The sequence below is a fragment of the Cupressus sempervirens genome, chromosome 4, assembly GCF_028749045.1.
Source record: "Cupressus sempervirens isolate cs-2001-9-10 chromosome 4, ASM2874904v1, whole genome shotgun sequence".
In the NCBI taxonomy this organism is placed as follows: Eukaryota; Viridiplantae; Streptophyta; class Pinopsida; order Cupressales; family Cupressaceae; genus Cupressus; species Cupressus sempervirens.
Genome location: NC_143121.1, coordinates 38,436,148 through 38,460,589, shown reverse-complemented (window position 1 = coordinate 38,460,589; position 24,442 = coordinate 38,436,148). Strand labels below are relative to the sequence as shown.

General features: G+C 36.3%; 1 protein-coding gene across 1 annotated transcript in view; it reads right to left on the bottom strand.

Moving 5' to 3' along the window:
• LOC149559830 (Wound-responsive family protein) overlaps positions 1-24,155 on the bottom strand; it is a 40,131-nt gene extending 15,976 nt beyond the window's left edge. Inside the window, exons 1-6 of the mRNA XM_089824324.1 lie at positions 23,100-24,155; positions 9,124-9,294; positions 6,230-6,279; positions 6,067-6,123; positions 5,895-5,960; positions 5,713-5,787 (exon numbers count right to left, since the gene is read on the bottom strand). Of these exons, the coding sequence (XP_089680450.1) occupies positions 5,713-5,787; positions 5,895-5,960; positions 6,067-6,123; positions 6,230-6,279; positions 9,124-9,294; positions 23,100-23,397 (717 nt within the window). The 5' untranslated portion in view covers positions 23,398-24,155. The remainder of the gene's footprint in view (positions 1-5,712; positions 5,788-5,894; positions 5,961-6,066; positions 6,124-6,229; positions 6,280-9,123; positions 9,295-23,099) is intronic.
• Between the last annotated feature and the right edge of the window lie 287 nt (positions 24,156-24,442).

Below are 24,442 nucleotides of genomic sequence, written 5' to 3'. Positions count from 1 at the left end.
TATTGATCTAGATACTGATCATTTTATCTTTAGTCGAGATGCTGGACCATTTCTCTCTTCCTCATCTAAGAAAAATTCTAAGGACCAACCTTTGAAGCCCTCTAATTTGTATGTCCCTCTTTTGGTACATCCACCTAATGGGGGGGATAATGCAGAATCTAGATTTGATGATGCACTACACGTCTTTCATCTAGATGATGCTAATCTTCTACCTATTACAGGTCCTCTTCTACCTCCAACTCCATCTATTACTCCTGCATCTGATGTTGGCACATCTATTCTCCAACCAAAATGGTGGGCTAAGACCATCAACATTATTCGCCCTAATGAACACATTGAGGGTAGATCTTCTAGAAATAAGGGAAGCAGTCGATACAGTTAACTTCTCTCATGGCCAACCTTCATAGTATTTATGTGCCTCAAACATTTAAAGATGCAAAAAGGATTCCAAAGTGGGAATAGGCTATAGATGTGGAATACCAAAGTCTTATGAAGAACATGTGGGTTCTCTTTGATCTTTCTCCAAGGAAGAAGCCCATTAGCTACAAATGAGTGTATAACGTCAAGTATCATGCAAATGATACCTTAGACAAATACAAGGCCATATTAGTTGCTCGAGGGTTCACACTGTGGGAGGGCATTTATTATGAGGAGACTTTGGCTTCTACAACCAAGATAAGTTGAATTCATCTTCTTCTCCCCATTGCAACTCAATTTGGATGGAAAGTCCATTAGATAGATATTAAGTGTATCTTCCTCATCGATAAGTTGCGGGAAAAAGTATACATGATGCAGCCTCCAAGTACAAGGTTGTTGGAAAAGACCACCAAGTATGTTGACACAAGAAAGCACTCTATGGACTGAAACAAGCCCCTCAAGCTTGGTATATCAAGATTGATCAGTAGTTGGTTTCTCATGGTTTCCAATGTTGCTTCTCTGGTGATGATATTCTCTTCCTTGTTCTCTATGTGGATGAATTGATCATTACTAGCAATTCAACACATTTGATTGCAAAAATCAAACAAGATGTGCAAGGATTTTGATATGAAAAATTTGGGGGCTTCTCCATTATTGTTTAGGCGTTGAGGTTTGGCAACACAATGGTTAGTTCTATGTATGCTAAGAACTTGGTTAACAGGTTTTGTATACGGGATTATAAACCTAATTCCACACCTTTGGAGAAAGGACTCAAGTTGACAGCCAAGCCTACTTCTACTCCTGTTCATGAAACCACTTACAAGATACTAGTAGGTAGTCTCATTTATCTCCCTGCCACAAGACCTGATCTCAATTTTGCAGTGAGTTATATTTCACAATTCATGACAGCCCCCAAGGTTGATCATTGGGTGTTAGTGAATTTGTTGCGTTATGTAAATGGCACCTCTCATTTTGGACTTCTTTACACTAAGAGTCGTGATTCCAGACTCAATGGGTTCAAAAATTCCAATTGGGTAGGTTTAGTTGATGATAAGACGTCAAATTTTGGATGTGTTCAGTTTGGGCTCTGGTGCAGTCACCTAGACTAATAAGAAGAAACATGTAGTCTCACCCTCCTCTACAAAAGAGAAGTATCGAGGAGCTGTTAAGGAAGCTTGTTTGGTAGTTTGGCTTTGTTTGATGCTTGCGAATATGCATTAATCTCAAATAGGCCTGACTCCCTTGCTCTTTGATAATCAATTAGTTCTCAAATTTGCCAAGAACCCAGTCTTCCATGAAAGAATCACACATGTAGACATTCATTGACATTTCATTTGGTAGTTAGTTGAAGACAAGATAGTTTATTTGCAGTATGTTAACAGCGGATCAGACTGCAGCCATTCTCACCAAGCCTCTTGGTCTAGATAAGTGTGTTAAATTCAGGGACAGCTTGGTGTTGTGGACAGATTAACGATTAAGGAAGGGTATTAGACTATTATTATCTTATTACTTTAATGGTCATCTTTTATATATAATGTAATTTAGATAGATAAGATTTTTTCTATGATCTTCTTCAGTTTCTTTTAAAAAATTTTCTATTTTGTACATTTGTAAAATTCTTTATAATGATCTCTTCAATCAGTTGTTAATACATCAAATATTTTACCAATTACTTAGTGTAATAGCAAACACTTTCTAATTTCCTTTTCTAGCTTTAGATCAGCTAAAACGACAAATTTTGCACCCTTTGACAAGCCTTAATATTTCTAGGTTCTATTTGGGCCAATACACACCTCAGTAAATAAAACCAAGCACCAAATGGCCTTCCACTTTAAAGCCATATGTACCTTCATGAGAAGAGGTCTTTGTGCCCTTTGCATACATAGTTTTCCTACCTTATAGAGTAGCCCTTCTCTAAGAAGTTCTCGTCACTTTTTGCAACCCCTTAATCTTCTAACTTCTTCCCAAGGTATTCATCTTGAGTATGTCCTTCTATGTAAGCCTCTTTAATAAAAGACGCCAATTGTACCACCATAGCCATTGTTGATATTGGTTCTAAAATAGTTATCTTGGAGAGCATATCTGCCACTGCATTAATGCTTCCTTTCTTATATTTGATCACCATATAAAATCATTGTAAGAATCTCATCCATGCATAAGTCTCCTCTGTTGTAATCTATTTTGTGCTTGCAAACATTGCACAGCTTGATGATCATTTTGCAGAATAAGTTGTTTCCAACAAATAATGTCTCCATTTACCTTGCACTTGAGCTAGAGCATATAATTCTCCATCATAAATAAGACATCCTCTGACAGCTAAGTAAATCTCTAATTAATAGTACATTGGTTTCTCTTTAAAGCCAATAAGTATAAATACTTTGTGAGCACGTCTTCCTTTTCCAAGCCCATGCCATGCTATTCAACATGGCTTGCTTCCAAAATTATCTACATAATCCTACACTCTGTCCATAGTACATGTATTTTATTATTTAATCAGTAAATTTCAAACAGGATAGAAATGTATACAAATTAAATCCCTAAATTCTTGACAATTATTGACAACAGAATTTCCCCCTCTTATCACAATTTGCTCCATAGCTTTCCCACCATACAAGAGCATTAATCTCCAACTTGAGACATACCAAAAACATCTTTTATGTACCATTAGTATGATGTACATTGTGTGAAACCTCCATTTGTTATATCCAAGAATTTACAACTTCAGCATTCAATTGTCCATCAAATGATTTTTATCTCAGTTTTAGTTTACTTCAAAAGGGGTTTTCTCTTCCTTTTTTCATTTACTTCATATGTCTCTTTTAAGAATTCCTCTTTAAGAAACCTCCATTTGTTATATCCAAGAATTTACAACTTCAGCATTCAATTGTCCATCAAATGATTTTTATCTCAATTTTAGTTTACTTTAAAAGGGGTTTTCTCCTCTTTTTCATTTACTTCATATGTTTCTTTTAAGAATCCCTCTTTAACTGTTTCTTCTTCTTCTCCAGTGCCTGATTTCCTAGCTGAAGCCTTTACCAAATTTTGCATGGACTGACAGTTCCTATGCTATTTATATTTGTTATTGCATCTGTGCTCTTCTTGGTAGCCCAACAATTGTTGATTTTTCATCACACTCTTCATATTACGTTTATGCATTTAAATCTTGTCTTGATTTCTTGGTTCCACTTGTAAGAGCTAAATTCTGGGCTGCAAGGCAGAATCTCATTATCTTTCTGTACCATATACCTCTGAATACAACAAATTACTTCCACAATTCCACAGAGATCAAAACTAATCTGATAAAAAAATGAAAATACTAATCTGATAACAAAATGATCCATAAATTCCCATATTGTAGCAGAGAAAATAAACCAAAAATATAAAAAACTCCTACTTTTCGACTTGAGTTATCAAATAACAAATTTAAAGAGGCATTAATGTTTGTAACTTTGTTGAAGTCAGAGTGACAAAATGATGGAAAAAAAAGAAAATAAGAACCCAAAATTTTACCTTCCAAACCCCTCAAGGCAAAGAAAACAGCTTGGAAGCAGTAATGTCTAGCATGATATTAACTGAAAAAATAGTTGCATATCAACTTGAGTTCATTCCTTAACCACTATGTCAAGTCTCTAAATAAATATGAGCATCTGATTGAACAATACAGTAATCGATCTCACCTCACATTCTTGAAAACATCCCTACTCTCCTATATTTGAGTCGAGAGGAAGTGTTGGAATTCATCCCATAGTGTGTTGGTTAAATGGTGGTGGTCGACTTATACTGACCCAATATGCTCATGAGTTTGAGACCCAATATTGATATTTGGAAATGAGGTCCCTCATGTGTGACCTAAACAGTTCATAGCTCCAAGTCAAAAGCGTTTCACGTGGTACCAGAAGGCATGCCATGCCAGCATCACTGATAAGCTTAAACTGTTTACCTGACATTAAAAAATTAGTAATGTAGTGTAAGAACATCCCTCTCAGAAATATTATCTTTGAACAAGCATTGAAACAATGCCTGTTCATTTATATTCTATTTGGTCACAGTCGGGGACAATACTGCAGGTGCAGATCCAAAACTGTACAGATTTGATCTGACCCTGAAAATTTTTGTTGCTGATCTTCTGCAGATTTTATTTCACTGAAGTACTCAAAAGTTTCTTGATCCTTGAGGATTAGTAGTACAAAAGGAAAATCTCAATGCAGGATATTACGATACAAACTAAATGCCTTAGTATTTCATGCAATGATGAAGCATTATATTAGAACTTTCATATTGATCTTTTACATGAGATGAATACCTTAATTCTTGTATCTTGACATTTTATAAGGTTAATAAAAAATATCAGACAGACAAGATGTTTTAATTTCTTTTATCAATAAGAAAATGTGTTCTAACAAGTTTCGCTTCTTTTCTTTATAGAGACTTTAAAGGTCCCTAAAATGTATTTTTTAGATGCCCCTTTCCCACTAAAACATCTTATATTCGTTTTCTGGTCACAAAGTGACACTGCTTCAGCCAATTCGAAGGATAAATTGAAAAAAGCTTCGTTTGTACCATACCAGAAATTTTACTACTCAAGGAAAGTGGAAATTACCTTCACTTGCACATAAACATGAAGTATCAGCTGGTAATCTGACATGAATATCATAATCACTGCATATCATTGAGCAATAAAGAACAAGAATGGCATGTTTTGTTTGTTGATGTAAATACATAATTGCTCTGGATCTGTAATTCCGCTTGCTTCTGTAACTGGAAGAGTTAAGAAGTAAACACAATGGTTTTCTGTCACATATGATTGTTCATGGCAATGCAGTATACCGTCTTTTGTTTTGCCCCCAGACCTTATATATTGGGACCATTACTCATATGTAGTTCCACAATTCATCACTTTGCTGCATTATTTAATACTCACATTCTCCAACTTTTTGTTGGTAATTATAATTACACAATGTCAGCAGCAGATAGATCTAACCTGCATTGTACTTTTGAATTTTTTCTCTACATATGCATTGGCAAACTATTAAATGATACTGGCTTCATATACAGATTCAGTTATAACAATGATAACAGATAAAACATGTCACTTTTTGGCAAACACCACTTCAAGTACATCATGAATAACGTAATCGCATATCCATGGAGTGCATTAGATGATTCTTGAACCTACCTACCAGAACATTCCATAAAATACAGCAATCTTTACACAAAAGCAGTTATATATGATGACAACTTCAACCTTACATTATGAATCATCATAAAAAAAAAGATTAAGTGGGTCACTAATACCTTGCATTGTACTGCAATATTAATGGCATCCGAAGGGCGAAGGTCAAAGCTTACTTGTTGTGTTTCATCTCCTATCTGGCATTTTCAGGAACATCAAATCAGAAGGAAAAAAAGAAACTTGTAGTTCCTGAAATCAATATAATAAATTTTACAAAGAGATGATCAATGGTTTGTGCACATGCCTTATTCAAGTATAATTGTGCGAAGTAGGCCTCGTTCACTCTCTGTGTTACTCGAACAAGCTTCACCTGGCATGCCGTTTTTAGTGATATATCAGCAGGAAATCAATAGTAATCCTGCATATGAAAAAAGGAAATGCATGGCCCTCGCAGTTAGATGCTCCTCATTACTTACTTCGTATCCCATCTTGTCAATCATGTCTTTCAGAATATGATATACAGTAGGTCTAGCCTGCAGCAAATTGGTAGTTCATCTCTATTAAGTTATAAACAAATACTTTTATAAACATGAGATCAGCCAAAGCTAGCAAGAAAATTCTATCGACTGTAGAACTCACAACATGTACACCGCGCAATGCTGCCATCAACATCACACATGATGACTCTACTGCAGAACAGAATGAGATAAACAATCAGTTCCCTACAAGAAAATTATTAAAAAGAGCCACATTATAGGTCATCCATTCCTGAAAATGAAGCAGCATAATATTCTGGTAAGACCTTCCATTTCCTCAAAACTCAGCAAAACTCAGTTCACGGTAATATAAATTGGGCAATATATTGACAAACAAAATTACAAGCTCAACTTCTTCATAGTATTCCATTGCACATCCCCTACTCTCTACACAGAACCATAGCCAGACATAATCAACTCACACAGTCCATCACCCACCTGCACAATATAACTCCATACTTTATCCCAATTAGGAGTCAGATGCAAGGAATCGACTAATTCATAGAATGGAATTGCCTAAAGATATTCTACTACAAATTGATCAAACACGTCATAAGCCTTCGGAATGTTCGACTGTTGTAAAAGAGTTAAAGTGTGTAAAACATTCAATTTTAGAACACATTTTACAACAATTTGGAAACAGAATGGTAAACATTCTCAAGAATCCAAATGCCAAGGCATGCTGCAGAGAATTTAACCTCAAGGATTGCTTAGAGAGATCAGTGAAATGAAACATGTGTCTCAAGATACCACTGCAAATGCATGGTACAAAATTATTGCAGGCATTTAAATTTTACTTCTCATAATTTTCAGGATAAAGTCATGCAAGCATATTTTGTAAGCTGAATATGAGCCATTTTCTTCCCTTGGAATTTCAAAAATAAATCATATTAAAACTAATGTGTTAAGTCTGACAGGACTGATAAAAATGAATATTAATAAATTTCCTAAGCTTCTCTAAAACTTCTAAAGATGGATATAGCCCAGCTCCTTATCAGACAACTGATGAGTCGCAAGTATCTGAATTTATGTTGCTATTTGACTTTTAAATCTAAATTCAGTTTCAGATTGCTCCATGTTAATTACATAAGCTTTTCTATTTATGATTTACATTCTCAAAATGAATTTACCAAGTTACTTTTTAAAACCTTCAATGTTTAGAAGCAAACATTGGAGCCTTGTGCAAGTCAATCAGGACGCATTAATTTAAATCTAATGGTGTGATGACTTATTGTGACATCACTGAGAGATTTTAAAAATTCAGATTCCAAGCAAGTGACAAACTTCAGTAGACTTTTTGTGTTCTCGCCTCTGGCTCATAGGACCATAAAAAAAATCAAATTGATGGCTTTGATAGAGCCCAGAACTGATCTTCAAGCATTTATTGTGACGATGCTTATATATTTGCTATCATATTGTATATACTATATAGCATACACTGAAAATATTTTTCTTGTCATTATTTATGTTGCACATGCCAATACATTGCTTTACATTATTGATTCAGAATGTGTGTGTGTGTGTGTGTGTGTGTGTGTGTATCTCCATGTACTTTATGTTTTTGTGGTTACAACTTGAGAGATGAAAAATTTATCTCATACCAAAAAATATCCAATGGAAGAACTCTTCTCATACATTACAATGTTGCTTGTGGCAAGGGGCAAATTTTTAACCCAACATCAACTTGGACTTGAGGGGTGGGTATATGAGGAATATTGATGAGCCAATATATAACTCTTAATAATTAAAAAAAAGAGTACTTGAGAAGGAAGCATCTTCAAATGTTTAAAATAAATAAAATAAGACAATTGTCTCAACAGACTGCTACAACAAAGAAGAGGGGGAACCAAAACAAGACAAGTAGATGCGCCAGATAGAGGGTAGACTGAAGGATCCAGGATTGGGGACTTAATTTGCAACACATTGCTCCCAAACAAGGAGAAGTCCTTGTTTTCGCTCATGAATTATGTAAGCCTATCTCAGCCAAACTTTGGAATTTAAGCAAGCAATGCTGTTTTTGCTTTCATCCAGTGTGTGCATGAATTGTTGAATTGTCACTTGCCTGGACTACATCATATCAACTGGATTTATTGTAAACAATAGCTTGCACTCGAAATCACTTGAAGCATTCACTTGCTTCACAATTTAGCCCTGTGGTGGTCAGATAATGATCACTACTTCCTACCAAGAATTAAAATACTTGTCGATAACAGTATCAATGTATAATTTCATTATAGATAGGCTATAGCCACTAGCCAGTATTAGTAAGCAAATAAATCAGAACAGAGAAATCAGGAAAGGGCTTTAGAAAATGACAGCACATAGCACCTGGTGTTCCCTTTATAATAAAAAAATGAGAAAAATCATGCCAAAGGGTTTAAATTCTCAATGAAAGGTTCTATAATATCATAGAACCACTAAAAGTGAATCCACCCATCAATGTAATCAAGTGATCCTCTTTGGAAGTCACCAATTGGCTACAAGCATACCTAAAAGTGGAAATGAAATTGAATTAACATTAACAAAATATGATTCAAAAACTGTAAAATTAAGTCCATATAAATTTGAAAAAAATCCTTAAATGCATAGAAATGAAAACATTAGCATTCTTCAATTTAATGAACAAGGAAACTAAAATTTATTATTTATGCTACAGTACGATGACAGTTTTCAGATTAGCTGGGCACTGACTTATAACCAAACTCAAATGATAAGCAGGAAGCAGAATTCAAGCAGCACTCAAACAATACACTGAATGCTCTAAAACGTACACAAAATGAACAAAGATAAATTCAGAGAATACTATGAAAATGAAAAGAGACCAAATTAAATCACAAAATGTCTTTCAACCACTTAAACCTATCGCCGCACTTTTGGAATTCTGAGTGCAAGAGATTTTGGTAGGGTAAATTCTATTATTGCATGATTTTTTAGGAAACAATATTTATTAAGTCGAAATTTTGTTAAACAAACTAAACAATCATGATGAATACATACCAACAAGTATAGGAAGAAGAAGATCACTTCCATCCTCCATCTTAAGTACAATTGCGGACTGTGGACCATATTCAGTGACAATACCAGCACTGGGATTGTTGAATACACACTTTAGATGCCTGCCATCTTTCATAATTATTGAGAAGCCATCTGACCCATTTTTCACCTCAGCTGCAGATGCAAATGTTAAAAAAAACCATAAGCAAAATTAGAAGCAGAGTGCAGGATAAAATCACAATTAATCACAAACCAAAAGTATAGATGATCTAATCGGCCCATTTAAAAGGAGACAATTTTTTAGACATGTTTGAAACAAAGATCCATCATTTATTTCACATTGGCCATAAAATACGTTTTTGAAATAATGTTCCCTCTGTTTTACACCATAGATTTGGATTTTCCTCCCAGAACAAGTGCATTTCAAAATTCAAACTTTCATTGAAAAAATGAGCATCATTTTCGAGAATCTGTTAATCCTCATTAATAAATTCCAACTACCTGTAGCCTTGAACCTGAATTTTTTTAAGCATTTAAAGCGTAGTTGGAGCAGTGAGATTATAAAAAATGGCACATGTCATGAAGATTCCTATGCAATCAAAGGCATTAATTTATGCTTGACAGCATTGCCTCTCAACCTTACTGGGTTTTTGCCATCTCTAGAACCCTATTCGGATTTTATTTTTAATTTATTTTGTGTCGTGGCAGATTAAAAACCTTTTGATTTTGACTCTGAGACTTGTTTGTAAGTCTGACACTCAGCAAGCATCCTTTTCAATGAAGTCACAAAAATGTCCTGAAATATAATTATAGATTTATAATCGTAACATGCCTTGCGAAGTAGTACCTCTAATTAAAAATTAGAAGAATAAATTGTAAGCTAAAGTTGAGCCTAACAAATAAGGAGTCATGGGTTTCAGGAAGCGGTAATTTAACAGTTAAATCTATCTATGCACACTTTAATTGGTATGAAACAAAATGAACACATTATTTTTAATATTTCAGCATTTTTTAGTTTTCTGATATTTCCCAAGTTCTCCCAAGGAATTGAACTCTATTTATACTTAGGTTTACCAAGTTAATCCCTCATTCAGAATCATGCTGTTATGGTCAAAGCCATAAAATTGAATGCCAACATTTTTCTAGCTAATCAGTTTAAGGCACACGTTACATTTTTATTAGTCAATATCTTGTGCCAAATATTTTTCCCAAGAAAACCCCATAAGTTCACCCAAAAATAAACTCTAAATATGAAATTCGTTTTTAGTATCGGCTCCAAGAAAACCCCATACATTCACCCAAAAAAAACCTCTTATGCGATATCATTTCATTTGTAACGAAGGCAACCGAGCATTGATTTTCACATGTCAAAAATCTTTGTAAACAATTAGTTAGGCACCAAATATATTACAACAATCCACAAATAATTTGACCAAATATTATTACCTCAAAAATGCAATAGCTTTCAGGCAAGAGCCTACAACACAATGGTAAATTGTGAGCCTCTTATCAAAGAGGTCTTGGGTTCAAATCTACTTGTGCTTAATAAATAATATTAATAATTAATCACAACACATAATCTTGGCTTCGGCCTCTTACCGATCCAAAAAAAAAAATGCAATAGCATGAATAACCAAGAACAGCTCAAAGGGGCATGAAAGTTAGGGGTAAAAATTACAATTATGATAGGTATGAATAATAACTTTTCCAAAACAAAGAGAAAAATAACAAAAAGGAATCTACAATTTCAGATTTTTTTATTTTTGCATAATAATAATCAAACCTGCATTTTCCATCAATACATACAAAATTACGAAAAAACAATAAAAGGAACAAAAATGCAGTTTTTTACTACTCTTATTCTTTTGTAGAGTTTTATTCAAACAATCTTCAGCACAATCTTCTACTTGAAAAAAATAAAATAAAGCGAAAGCTCAATTTAAATAAAATTATAAAACCTTAATGTTTTCACATTAAAATTATTGGACCTATAATTTTCGGTACTAGATCTGATGTTAGCACAAAGATTTATATAAGAAAAATATTCAAATAAGAAAAATTAGTTACAAGCACTAATATACAGTGTTGATATTTCACGCTTTATCCCAAAAATATATTGATTCAGTCTTTGAAATTATTGCCTCCATAATAAATAAATGAAGTACTAGCTTACCAAAAATTAAAATTTAAATAACACCAGATACAAATAAAATACAGTTTTATTATGGCACATCTTTATCCACAATTTATTGCTCAATGTTTTGCATTATTATTCCTAAGGAAAAACCGTATCTGTCACCCTCAATAACGTTGGAACAAGTTATGAAAGATAATGAATTTCATACTACAAAACCAAGTTCCATTCCTAGTGTCGGGACACCTTGTTGTGTCCGTACGGTCACCTTGATTTAAGAGTAAGTAACAAGTTATGTCAAGGTGTGCACTTGGGGCACCCCCTATGTCACCATGGGGGCACACTGCAGTATGGTCAGGTGTAAACATCCTAAGGATCCAGGCCTACCCCCATGTTCTCCATGGGATCTGTTCCAATGTTTATCCTTACAATTTGTCAAACACAATGAAATCAAGTTGACTGGGTCTTTCATAGTGAAGGCCCATATTCATATTCATGGGAGACATTTTACATGATTTACCACATGAAAGTTGTTGGAGTTGATGAAAGCCAACTCCGAAGATGCCCAAGATCACCTGCATGCAAAAACCTGTCAAAGAGAAGCCAAGGAGAGGAAGAGAATGGAGCAAGGGAAAAACCCTAAACGGACATGAGAGACCACAAGTATGCAAACACAAGAGAAAATGTATTTACAATGAGAAGTGATATGTGATACAATGAGGGAGCCTGAATATAAAGAGCTCCAGGAATCTTCTAGAACAAGCTAGAAGATGCTAGGAGATAAGTGTGACAACTAAGCATACATCCACAAAAGGTGGAACATGCTAGAAAGGAACAAACTTCCATGTTGTCAACAACTAACCACTACATGCATTAAATACAAAATATTAAATAAATGCATTTACCTAAGTAAGCTTAAATAATAGAATAAATAATTAATAAATAATTAATTATTTACTCTAACAAAAGTTGTAGGTTGAATCAAGTACATGAGCACATCCAAGTCTACATGTGAGATACCCAACGAACAAGGTTAAATTCAAGTTCAGAGTCAATTGACAATAGGGATACTTCTCAACCATGAAGGTTAACCTACAAGGCAAATTCACCAATTAAAAAAAAATCAATTATAGGCACAATATACAATGTTAGTATTCGACATCTCTTACCAAACTCCCCAATGTACCCTAGGGATGCATCTTTGAGCCTAATAAGATGCCCCCTCATCCAGGAATGCATCACTGCGGCTACCAAAATGTATCCCCCTCCACGAATGCAGCACTGCACAGAAACTGAAAAGAACATCCTAAATTTGACAATCCCCCTACTTTGGTGCTAATTCTTAAGGCTGGTATGCTCCTTTCTGAACTACTGTTTGTAGATGGTTTATCATCCACAATACCTAATAGACTTGATGCCATACAATGCCCATCAAGGCAGAGAAAGAAAATTAAAACTTTTGTGAAGGCGACAGTCGTACAAGGCTCCATAACCTAAAGATTTATGATTTCACTGTTTGCACTTGTCATCTTGTCAATTTATTTGGACAAGCAAGGAGGGAATCTGAAAAGGAAGACAGAAGAGGAGACAAGTATTGAAAGAATCAATCGATTCATTTTTAATATTTTGTACAATTATATGGTATTCACCATTTGTAACAAGTTTTCTTTTGTTTTTCATTTCAATTTGTTTATATTATATTGTACAAATAACAATTGCTAGCTGCTATGAGTGAAATCAATAATACGCTTGTTGTCAGGTTCTCACACCATCGCCCCAAATTCTTTGGGAACCCCCTTTTTTTTAGTTGCCTCGGGAATTTTTTGGGTTGTCCAGAATTTTCTGAGTTTTGAAAATTTTGAGCCTTGGCACCTTCGGACCAAATGTGGGGAGGCTTAGCTTATTTTCACCCCGCTTCACTTGATTTTCCAGAGCCACCAATTTCATCCTTAGGCCGGACAAAATTTAAACGAGCAATTTTTGGCAGGATAAAATTGTAAATTTGTACTTCAACGTTTTCTTTTGAAAATCTGGATATAATTGTGTAAATTTGAATAATCTTTCAAAAGAAAAAATTTTGTTAGACTTAAGTTTTGGAAAATCTCAAATTTTTCTTTGGTGAAAATTTTAATTTTGTAGAAATGGGGCTAAATTGCAAAAGTCAATTTTTGGCGCTAGGAGCAATTTTATTTTATTTTTGTCAAAAATTTCTAATTGGCATAGCAAAATCAATTTGGAGAAAAATTGCAAAAATTTGGCTTTAAATAGATTTAAATTGCCTTGAAAACTTTTAGTTTTTAATGAAATTAGTAATTTAATATTGAAAAATGGCCTTTGGTTAGCCAAAATTCAATTTTAATGACGTATTAATTACTAAATCCTCATTAAATGGAAATATTAAACATCTCCAAGGCATCATTTAATTTCTTTTTTACAATTTGGAGCTAAATGGCAATTTAAAAGTGCAATTTCCCTTTTAGCAAAATTAAATTTTAAGCTAAGTATTTAATTGTGGGCCTTAATTTTGTTTTAATTTTATTTTTTCTCTTCTCCAAGACCAAGTCGGCTGGCTTAAAGGGAGAGGGAAGTTGGGTATAAGAGGAGGCCTCTCTCCCATTTCTTCCTCATATTTCATTTCTTCCTCTCCATGCTTAGGCGAATTTCCTTGGGAGCAGATTTTGGTGATTGGCGATTTAATTTCAAGGCAGATTTTCTCCATTCCTTGGCGATTTTCCTCTTGGGACTGATTTCTCATCATTTGATGACTTTGCAATAGGGTAGATTTCTTCTATTTTTTGGCGCTTTTTGCTAAGAGACTTGATTTGCATGCCATGAGCGATTTGTGTAAGGGTCTGATTTTTTCATACCAGACTTAGGCGATTTTTGTTGGGAAAGAAGATACATGAGAAAGTCTGATTTTTGCTTTGGGAATAAGTGGAGGATAGCATTAGATGTTTAAATTTCTGATTTGCAAAGGATTTGAAGTTCTTATGGTCAAGTCCTAATTCCGAAAAATCGCTGTAAAATTATTGGTTAAGGTGAATTTTCATCATCTAGCGTTGCAAGGGGTCCTTAATCTAACATCCTTCTTTCGTTCTAGTCTTAGGATTGCTTCCCTTGGTTCTACTTGCCTTCTAGTCCACCACTCTACCATCCTGTAATAGGGCAATGAGCATGGAGGATGTTAGTGCAAGTAAGAATCCCAAGCGGATAAACACTAAGAAAAACAAAGAGGATATGATGCCCAAAAGGCCCTTCTTCTCGAAAATGAAGAGAATAACTAACACCAATATCGGTACAGTGGACATTATACGGATGAAGAAAAGACTGAAGGAAGGACAATCCCCTTTGGGAAAGAGGATATACAAAAGTGGAATTGTACATATAGTAGCTTTTCCTCCTACATTGTCGTGTCCAGACTTGTTCATAGACTGTGCATCCAAATTTGATCTAAACAGTAAATCCATCATTTTTTGTGAAGGGAAGAGAGTGTTTGCTAGCATTGGCGAACAAGCAATCGAAGAAACATTTAACATTCCCCAGTACAAAGGCATGACGGTTGTGATGATGGATCAGGCAACCAAATCATTTCAAGATAACCAAGAGGCCTATTTCATGCACCTAAAGCAAAATTGGATTCACAAGGGAAAGAAAGGTGTTAGCAGATCAACAAGGTTCACAATGGCAAATTTCAAACCAGAATATGGTGATCTCGTTGTTCTTCTCAGCCAAATCATGGGCCTAGCTCAAGGGATGCAATTTGAAAACTAGATATACTTCTTCATTGATGAGATTGAAAAAAGTGAAAAGAAGGTTTGATTGGGCTAAAATCATAAGCAAGAACTTAGAATTGCAACTCAGAACCATGCAAAACCAAAGGCAATTCTACATGGGCTCCTATATGTTCTACCTAATTGCTAGATTGTACAAGAGTCTGGGACTTAAGGCCTTAGGAGAAGTTGGTAGTGGACTAGGGCAATGTTTGGTACATGAATGCTATCCACAGCTCCATTTGCACAATAACAAGGATTACAAGATATTTTGTGATGCATTCGCCATGAAGACAGTAAGGGTATTACAAAGGACACCTGCTAAGAGACTTTCACCAGAAGCAGAAGCAAGAATTAAGAAGTATGGGAGTTGGTTCATCCAATTTCCTCAATTTACATACATTAGAGTGGCAAGAAGTGTAGTTTGTCCTAAGAGGCTTCCAAGATACCCACCCGGCAAGGTAGTTTTAATGGAATTGGCTAGGCAACTTGAGCACTATGATAGAATGATGAGAAATGAAGGGAAAACAGGCGTTACATTCTCAATCATAATTGGCAATGATAGTTGCCCAAATCGGGCCTCCTTTGAAGCTACAAAGAAAGAATTGGAATGGTATCATCTAGGATGGTACAGAGCAAAGCAAGGGTTTGATCCTAAGGGTCTTATCAAGATATCTCATGGAAATGAATTCAAGCATGTTCCCACCATAGAAGATTTTTGGGCCAACGCCAAAGATGACTTTCATGTGAGAAAGCTAGCTTTCTCAAGGCTATCGGTGAATATGATGAGGGCTATCAAATGGAGAGGCCTTGATATTCTGGATCAACTGGAGGATGATGGAAATGTGCTGAGAGAAGACTATGATACAGTAGAAGGAACAGAATTGAATCCAGTGTATTGGGATGACCATTAGGATCCTTCCTTGGAGGCAGTCGCAAGGGCAGTGGATTTAGATACTGAGTTGTGGTATAAATAAAGACTAAGGAAGCTGCAAAGGCAAAAGATCCCCCTTACCTATTAGATGATGAGGCCAAAGGAGAGACAAGCAAAATTGGTCGGACAGAGGAATGAAGGAAGTGGCCAGCAACAAGAAATGGTTAGAAATAGCAAGAAGAAATTTTGGGAGGTACAGAAGGGCAAAGAACATCCAGAGCCTCCAGCTAAGAGACAGCACGCAGCGCCATCAAGAGAGAGTATAATTGAGGCTAGAAGCCAAGAGGTCAATTCAAGTGATAAAAGGGCCACGGTGGATGTGAGCTCTGATTCGGAATCAAGTGGCTATAGTGAAAGCATCGAGTACTCCCCTCTCTCGGAGAACCAACAAGGAAATGATATGGTAGAAACTAGTAGAGAAGAAGATGGACCAATCGACAGCGAGGCAATAAGTCAGGCACCCGAGGCTGTTGGTGATGTGATGCAGAAGCATCCAGAGGTATAAGGGCAATCCTGTGTCACCCAAAAAAATGTACTTAGACTTAGTTTTTGTTTCATGTCTTTTCATTTTTGGATACCCATTTGGGTGAAATAAAGGTTCCAACTCTCACAGTTCAACTATCAGTGTGCTAGAAAATCCCGAAAAAATAGGAGCATGCAATTTGGCCATCATTTTGGTGACCTAGAAGGTGTGAATTGGCCAGATGAATGTAATCGTGATTTAGAGCATTCCAGAAAAAAAACAGGTCAAAAGGCCCCACGGTTTGAAAGTTATTGCAGTTTTTCGGGTTTTAGAGACCTCCTAAGAATGCTTCAAAGTCAGGTTAAGGGCATTAAATGACCTCGAAAAGGGCCGAAAAATGGGGGACGAGCGAAGCTTGTCCATAAGGCTATAGATCACTTCGAGAGCTTTCCGAAAATGTAAACGGTTCGTCAATCGGAGCTACGGTTCAAAAGTTGTGCCTCCCGGAAGTTCGGTTACCGTTTCTGAATTTTTCTAGATTTGCACCGACTTCTAACGCAGCTTCTGGAACCTTCTATTTGGTCGGTGGATGCCTACTAGCACTTTCTAGAATGTACTCCTAGTCCTTAACCCTTCGGGGTCTATTTAAGGAGATTTCGGGCATTGTAAAAGGCAGTTCGGAGTGGAGTTTGAGAGGAGGTACTGAAAGGAGAAATTATCTCCAGATTTATGCTATTGTAAGCCCTTAGGGCAGGTTTTCGAAGTTTATTTTCCTGTACTGTTTGTATTAGCTTATTTTCTCAGTTAATATAATTTTCCCTTTTTGTTGTGTCCATTTTGGGTTCTTGGGTTGTGGCCCCATCATGATGCTTTGTTAGTCAAACCAAATCCAGATTTAGGGAGATGCACTGCACCACTGTGGTTAAGGCAAATGCTTATGCCAAGAGGCGATGTGGTAATGGCCCATATAGTTGAGGACATCCAAGGGTTAATGGAAAAGGGTGATAGTGAGAACCAAAAACAAATGGCAAAAACAGTGGCAAGGGTAATCAGGAGCGACAGTGATGATCACCGAAAGGTTCAGATTGCTATTCCAACAGTCAACAAGGCAGTGGATGAGATTGTGGCCCAGGAATATGAGATAGTAGAACATAACTTGGGAAGGAATACTGATGATATGGAGTGTGAGGAGGTCTAAGAAGGTATAGCATCAATCAGAGAAAGGTGTATAGCATCAATCAGAGAAAGGTTGAGGAAGGCAAATGAAAGAATAGAAAAGTTGGAGGCCGAGAACAAATATTGGAGAGATTGCCAGCCCATCCAACAATTGCACCAGGCAGCCCTTCCTCAAGATAGCAGGAGCAATTCAGAAGAGATATCAGCTCAGCTACATGAAATTAGGGATTGGATCCATGATACAATCCAGGATGGGCGAAATTTCTTGCCTTCCTTCATCTTGACATTCTAGTCATTAGTGGTCGTTAGAGAAGTTCAGATTATTCAAAGAGGAGTGGAAAGATTTCCTTCCCATCAGAGATTTGGCTATTCCTAGGCTACAGGCGTTCATTGGGCTACAGAGGCATATTTGCAAAGGGCCAGGTTGGTTGATGGGAGAGGATTGAGTATAGTTGAATCTTGGTTTGTTGTATTGACTACCAAATTTAGAACACTTGAAAAAATACATAATGAGATTGCACGGCACAACCCAAGCGTCAACACTTCCATTTCAACCATGATGAGCAACGTTGGGGTGGCACTTGATTTTGAGGATATCAGAGAAGAGGATGTCAACAAGACAGATTTTGGATTGAGGTTGGATGAGTTGGGAAAGGTTGCTATCAAGAAAAAGCATTTGGGCACCCTTTCCTCTCTCAATGCTTTTATCGGATTTGCGAAGGAATATGAGAAGGATCACGAAAGGATACTACAAGCAGCGAGCAGCATGGCGAAGTCAGCAGAACTTAGGGCGAAGCACACACCTTGTCCTCCTATGGAAGAAGTTAATGAAAGGCTAGCTAAGTTCATTGCCCTAGCTAAGAAAATGAAAGAAAAGGGAAGACTTATATTAGAAGATCATTTGATGTAAGCCTAAGTGGCAAATTCCTCTTTCTTCTAGAATAGGACAAGTGTCTATTTTTGATTGGCCACCATTTTGGTGCCTTCTCATTGGTTGCCACTTTTTGGACTTTTTTCATTGGTCCATTGATGAGGTGGCAGCTTCTCATTGGCCGATGGGGTGGCAACCCTAATTAGGGTTTTGAGGATCCAATCTGGATCATTAATCTTTTTTGATCTCCACCGTCCGTTGTATTTTTGGCCCCTATAAAAGGCCATTTGTTCTCATTTGTAAAGTGTTGGAGAAATTGTTGCGAAGATAATACCAAAATTGCTCTCTTTTTCATTGTTGCGATTTGCATGTTGATTAAGAACATTGGGTATTATTGCATGTTTTCTACTTCCACTTACTTAGATTTCCTTTCAAGTTGTTGAAGCAAATTTTATTTTAAGTTGTTTAAGTGAGAATGAAGAAGATGGATAGTTGTATGGTAGCATTGGTAAATGTTTGATAGGGATCAATACTAGACCACTAGCATCCTAGCGGCTGGTTGGGAAGCCTTGTGTGGGAAACTAGTTTATTATTCCTTTGAATCATTGCACCTCTGGAAGTGAGGTTGCTGGTCAGCTCTCATTAGGTTCGATCCCCGTCCATTTGCTAACCTTTCATTCATAGAAGTAGGAGTAGAATAGTGAGTAGCTAGGTAGTCGAAGTTTAGAGAAGGAAGTTAGAGTAGGTCAAGTATTAGAATACATCCAATCACCTTCCACCACCACCTCTTTCCATCAACATCATCATCGGCAAACACACCCTCCATCATCACTACATCAACATTATCTGCCACCTGCACATTTCACAAACCGAGCCACCATCACATTCATCCCACTAAAGTCCAAGTCATCCTCGAAAGAATAGCGTAAGGCCGCCTACGTGATTATCAACAAATCACATTGATAAAACTGAGCAAGTATCCAACAGTGTAAGGAACATTGGAGTTATACTCATGTCCCATGAGCAATAACTTTTCAAGAGAGGAATTGTATGTTTGATACTCTGTATCAAATGTTCAATTGCTAATATGTTATGTAAGTGATACAAAACTCGCATCAACAATGCTATGATTGAAATTGGTCAAATATCAACATTGCATTAAAACATTGCTTTATGCACCACTAGTACCTTTAATATCTGTTTCTTTTGGCACTTATAATACACTGAACAGATTTTAAACTCTACTTCTTTGCACTTAAAATTTGCTAGAAAGCATTAAAGAATTTGTTGGTATTGAATACATATTATTGATTTTTGTACTACTTGATTTTATGCTCGAGATGAGATTGCTTAAGTAACGAGCAACCTTAATTTCAACGATGCAAGAGGAAAATGTGAGGGCAACAATGATGCAGCTGGGCACCTGAAAAGTAGTTTGATTGAGAGTGCATTCCAATATGTCAGCATCATATGCCAATGGTCCCTTTGACAAGAAAAGCCTTTTCTTTCCATTTATAGTGCTGCTTACTACTAACAAGGCAATTAAATCAAAGAGTACTAAGCATTGGACATCTAACATCTACCCACACAGTTGGAAATAAAGCATCATGAGGGCTGGCTTTTTTGGAAAAATCTAACTTGCATAGAGAGATTCTACTTTCTTCAGAATTCTACATATGGAGATTAAATGCCTGTAATTCTGACATTTTAAGCGACAGAACAAGGGGAAATGTAGGGCCGGCAGCTGATACAAATATGTTTCATGTACTAACTAGACATGAAGCATATCAGGCAAATAGCCAATTGTTTTTATCTAATGCCATAATGCTTGATCTCTTGACTATAAGGGTGATATGGTTAATGTAGGCAAAGCTGGAAGTCAAGGTAATCCTTTCCATATTCCCTTTGTGTGCCTCTTAGCAAGGACAATTTGAGGGCCACATGAATATAAGTTATTCCAAGGTTAAACTATTTATAGAGGACATTAAGACCAAATTGCTATCACATGGCTACAATACGATAATGGATGAGCAGATGAACGTTAAATACCACACATTCATCAAGATTATAGTCATATATAGGAGAGAATATTACTCCCTTGGAGCAGTTCAGTGCTGACAAAAATGTGAGGATGTTGATATTTAGTTTAGACCCTAACGCCTAAGAGATTCCTTTGAAGAGTTTGATACAAATAGTTATTGACACAACATATGCTTACAGGGCAGCATGCAAACTAGTCGGCCTAAAAGCTCGTCTAGTGTACCCCTTGTTACATGCACTGCACAAATTATACACTCAAGAACACAGGCAAAATCAAGCGAGTCAAAATGTTTGTGACAGATGCAGAGGAATTGCAAATGTTAAGCATAACACACATGGTTACTGATGCAACAAATGCTTATATAGCAGCTTACAAACTGATTTAGTCCACCTACATGACCCCTTGATATATGCATTTAGTAAATAACCCACTCAAGAATATTGGCGAAATCAAATTAGTCAAAAAGTCAGTGGCAGACGTGACATATTTGCAACTACGGTACCTTTTCAAGTATAGGAATATCTCAAACTAACCATCAGCAAACTTTCCTCATACGCCATTCTACTAAAGAGGATGCTTAAGTTGCAAAACGCCCTTGTAACTTAAGGTCAATGGTGCATTTTGGTCAAGGGTGAGATGCATCATATCTTTTGTAGGATTTGTTTTCTGCTTCATCATATTTAAGTTTTTTGACAATCCTAGCTTTGGGGGTGATATATGAGTTCATTGATAGCAAGCTTGACCAAACAGCATTCCACATTCATGAGAGACCAAGTGGGAGAAATTGAATACTCATCGGCAGATGGTTGCATATGCATTGAATCAAATGTGGCATTTTGAAAAACATGGCAAGTTGTTCTCCTTGACAAAAATGAAATAAAAAATGGCCTCATTAAAGCCCAATAGAAAATGAATAGTCCAAAGGAAAGCTTAACTGATCAATTAGGTGGTGGCTTAGGTTTACTTAATAACAAGAATCAAAAGGAAAGCTCCATTGATCCCTTTAAGTGGCTAAGATTGCTACTGTACACAATGTATGGGGTCTCACTGGTCACAGGACACTTGACTACAAGCAAAGCCTGGTATAATGTTGCTATGTAGAGATTGAGGATGCTCTAATAGATTGATGTGGACCAAGAAAAGCAAATGTGATTGCTTTAACTCTCTTGTACCTTGAGACTTTCGCTGATGTGACTACAATTTAAAAAGATATCATGTAATTATGATATTCAAATGGATTGTTGAACCAATTGAATTCCACAAACAAAAACACATAATAGATATTATTTAAACTTCAGCTTATTTTTTCGCTTCCAGCCAATAATTTATTTTAAATTTTAACTATTATTTTTTAATATTATTTTGATAGTAGTCCCACCATCCTTAATATCCAAAGTATTTTTTGCCATCCCCGTGCTATTCCAAGATCCAAAAAAAGATTTCACACCCGAGAAAAAGATATTCAAACCCAAAACCTCATGCTGACTCGCCTACCCACCTCTTATTCCAGAAATTCAGAAAATCACCGGAATTTATTAACTTGTTTGCCTGACTTATTTATCTCAAAGGAAAAACCCTATCTTAGCCAAAGAAAACCCCCAAAAAAACGAAAGAAATACAGTTACGGTCAGGGGCTTTAATACTCCAAATTTTCACATTACTATTCCCAAAAAAAAATCCCAGCTCACAAAAACATCAGCAATACCAATACTTTTGTGTGTGCGTGTGTGTATGAGATACAGGCACTAAAGACTGTTACTATTACTCCTTTTTTTTTGGCAACGCCTGAGGCAAGATCCCATGTAGCTGTGCAGCTTATTTTGCTTACGATCATTTCCCAAATTTACGGTGTCTCTTATGAATCTTGTGGTTCTATAATTTTTTCATTTTTCTACTTAATTATTGCAGATATGCATCTTTATTTGTGTTAATTAAAAAAAATTGTGATGAAATTTGGAAGCAGATGTTGGGAAAACTAAGAGAAAAAAACGCATGTGCCTAAATGCATTCTTTGTTATACAGCAGCCGCATACTTTCAGCATCCCCTCCTCTCCCATACACCCTATCTCACCACCTCCATCCCCACCAACCCTGAGCCTCCCTCCATTTTCACTGATTTTTCACACCTTGACTTAAATACCCAAACCAGCAGCTCCACCATTATGATATTCCACATAATCCTTTGTTTTTAATTCAGAATTTACCTCAAAGCCATCTGTGCAAGCAGCCTCATGGAACCACCACTTTACTCCCCTAACTTCTCATCATTATCTCCGGCCAAAATTCCTAGCTTAGAAAGTAATTAACAATATCCGTCTCGATATCCTTTTTCCCTGTACTTAACCGACAGTTTACTTCTAGTTTTTCGAATTATTACCTCCACTTAAACTTATTCAAAAGTTTCAATATACAGAAATCCGTCGCAGGTACTCAATAAAATGTCATTATTTCACATCTTTTTCAGAGATATATTAACTCTAAATTAAGGAGACGGAATCTCTGAAAAAAATTGATAACAAAATAATCGAAACCACCTAAAATCGCATTAACAAGCAAATCGTAAAATGGATTCAAAAGACGAAAAACCAACCTGCTTCAATAACGCTAGAATTGATATAATCTTCATCTTTTTCACTGAAATTCTCCGCCATGCTCCCGCTTCCGTCATTAGAAGGCATACTGGACCTACACTGAACTTGCACAAATCCTTTATGAGACGCCAATTTCACGAAATTGGCCTTAAAAATCCCAGTCCTGCAGCTATCCTGTTTAACGGATCCCCAGAACCTGTTCTTCAAAGAACTTATTCTCGGAGGCATCGCTGAAACATTCATCTCCTGCTTTACGCATACGGACGGACATATCACAGGACTCTGCAAAGCCGCCATAACGGAAAAGAATACAGAATATTTATTTACCTACGGAAGTCGAACACGTGACCCTTTCAGACTTCGGAAATCTAAAAAGAGAAAGAAATCTTCGCGAATTATACACAACAGGAGAATTAGAGACAATTTAAGGCAGAACTTTATACAGCTTATAGACAGATCTTAATGCAACTTGTTAAAACCCTATGGTACTATAGTACAGGATCTCTTTAGACTAAACTTAAGGGATAAAAGACGGTTTTTGTGCAGGTATTGCTACGGAAGTCAGTAAACGTTTGGAATTATTTACAAAGAGATGAAAATCTTCATGGACCGTGGAAAACTCCAGCCTTCAATGGAAATCTAGGCAAAATTTCACAGTATCTGTGTAGAATTTTGCAAATATGTAGAAAATCTAAGTCAATTTAAAGGATTTTTATGCAGAATTCCCGAGGACAGACAATAAAGACATATCCAGACCGAAATTCGAGCACCCCTGAAAAACACAAAATCAGGGTCCAATTTCACGAATCCACACGATTTGTGCGAGAAGCTTTGCAGGATATACGATGAGACGGATACGTCAGAAATGCACAGAAATTTCAGCATACATTACGAGAATGACAAAGTCTGGGTTGAATTTCACCATATCAAGCTCAAATTGAAAGATCTTTCTACGATTTTGACAAATAGAACAAATTGATTAATCTGCGGTGGAATCCAAGCAGCATTCGTGCATTTAATTGCCTGAAAACGATCTAAACGTTTGTACCCGCCATAAAAAACTGGATCTTTTTTCAGCTCATATATGCACAAAAGCTGATGAACAAGTTGTTCAGATTTTTCGTTTTTTAATATTTTTCACTCTTCATTTACCGTCTAACAGGGGGTTAAGAACGGCGGCGCTTTTTAACCCTGCTCATGCATACCGCAAGAGGTCTGTAAAACTCCTGACAAGATAGTTATAAATAAATTGACACTCTCCCAAAATTACCATTTCACGGAGAGTTAAATCATGCAGTGGGGTAGCTTATATTAGTAAGAAACGATAAGTAAGACTTGCACA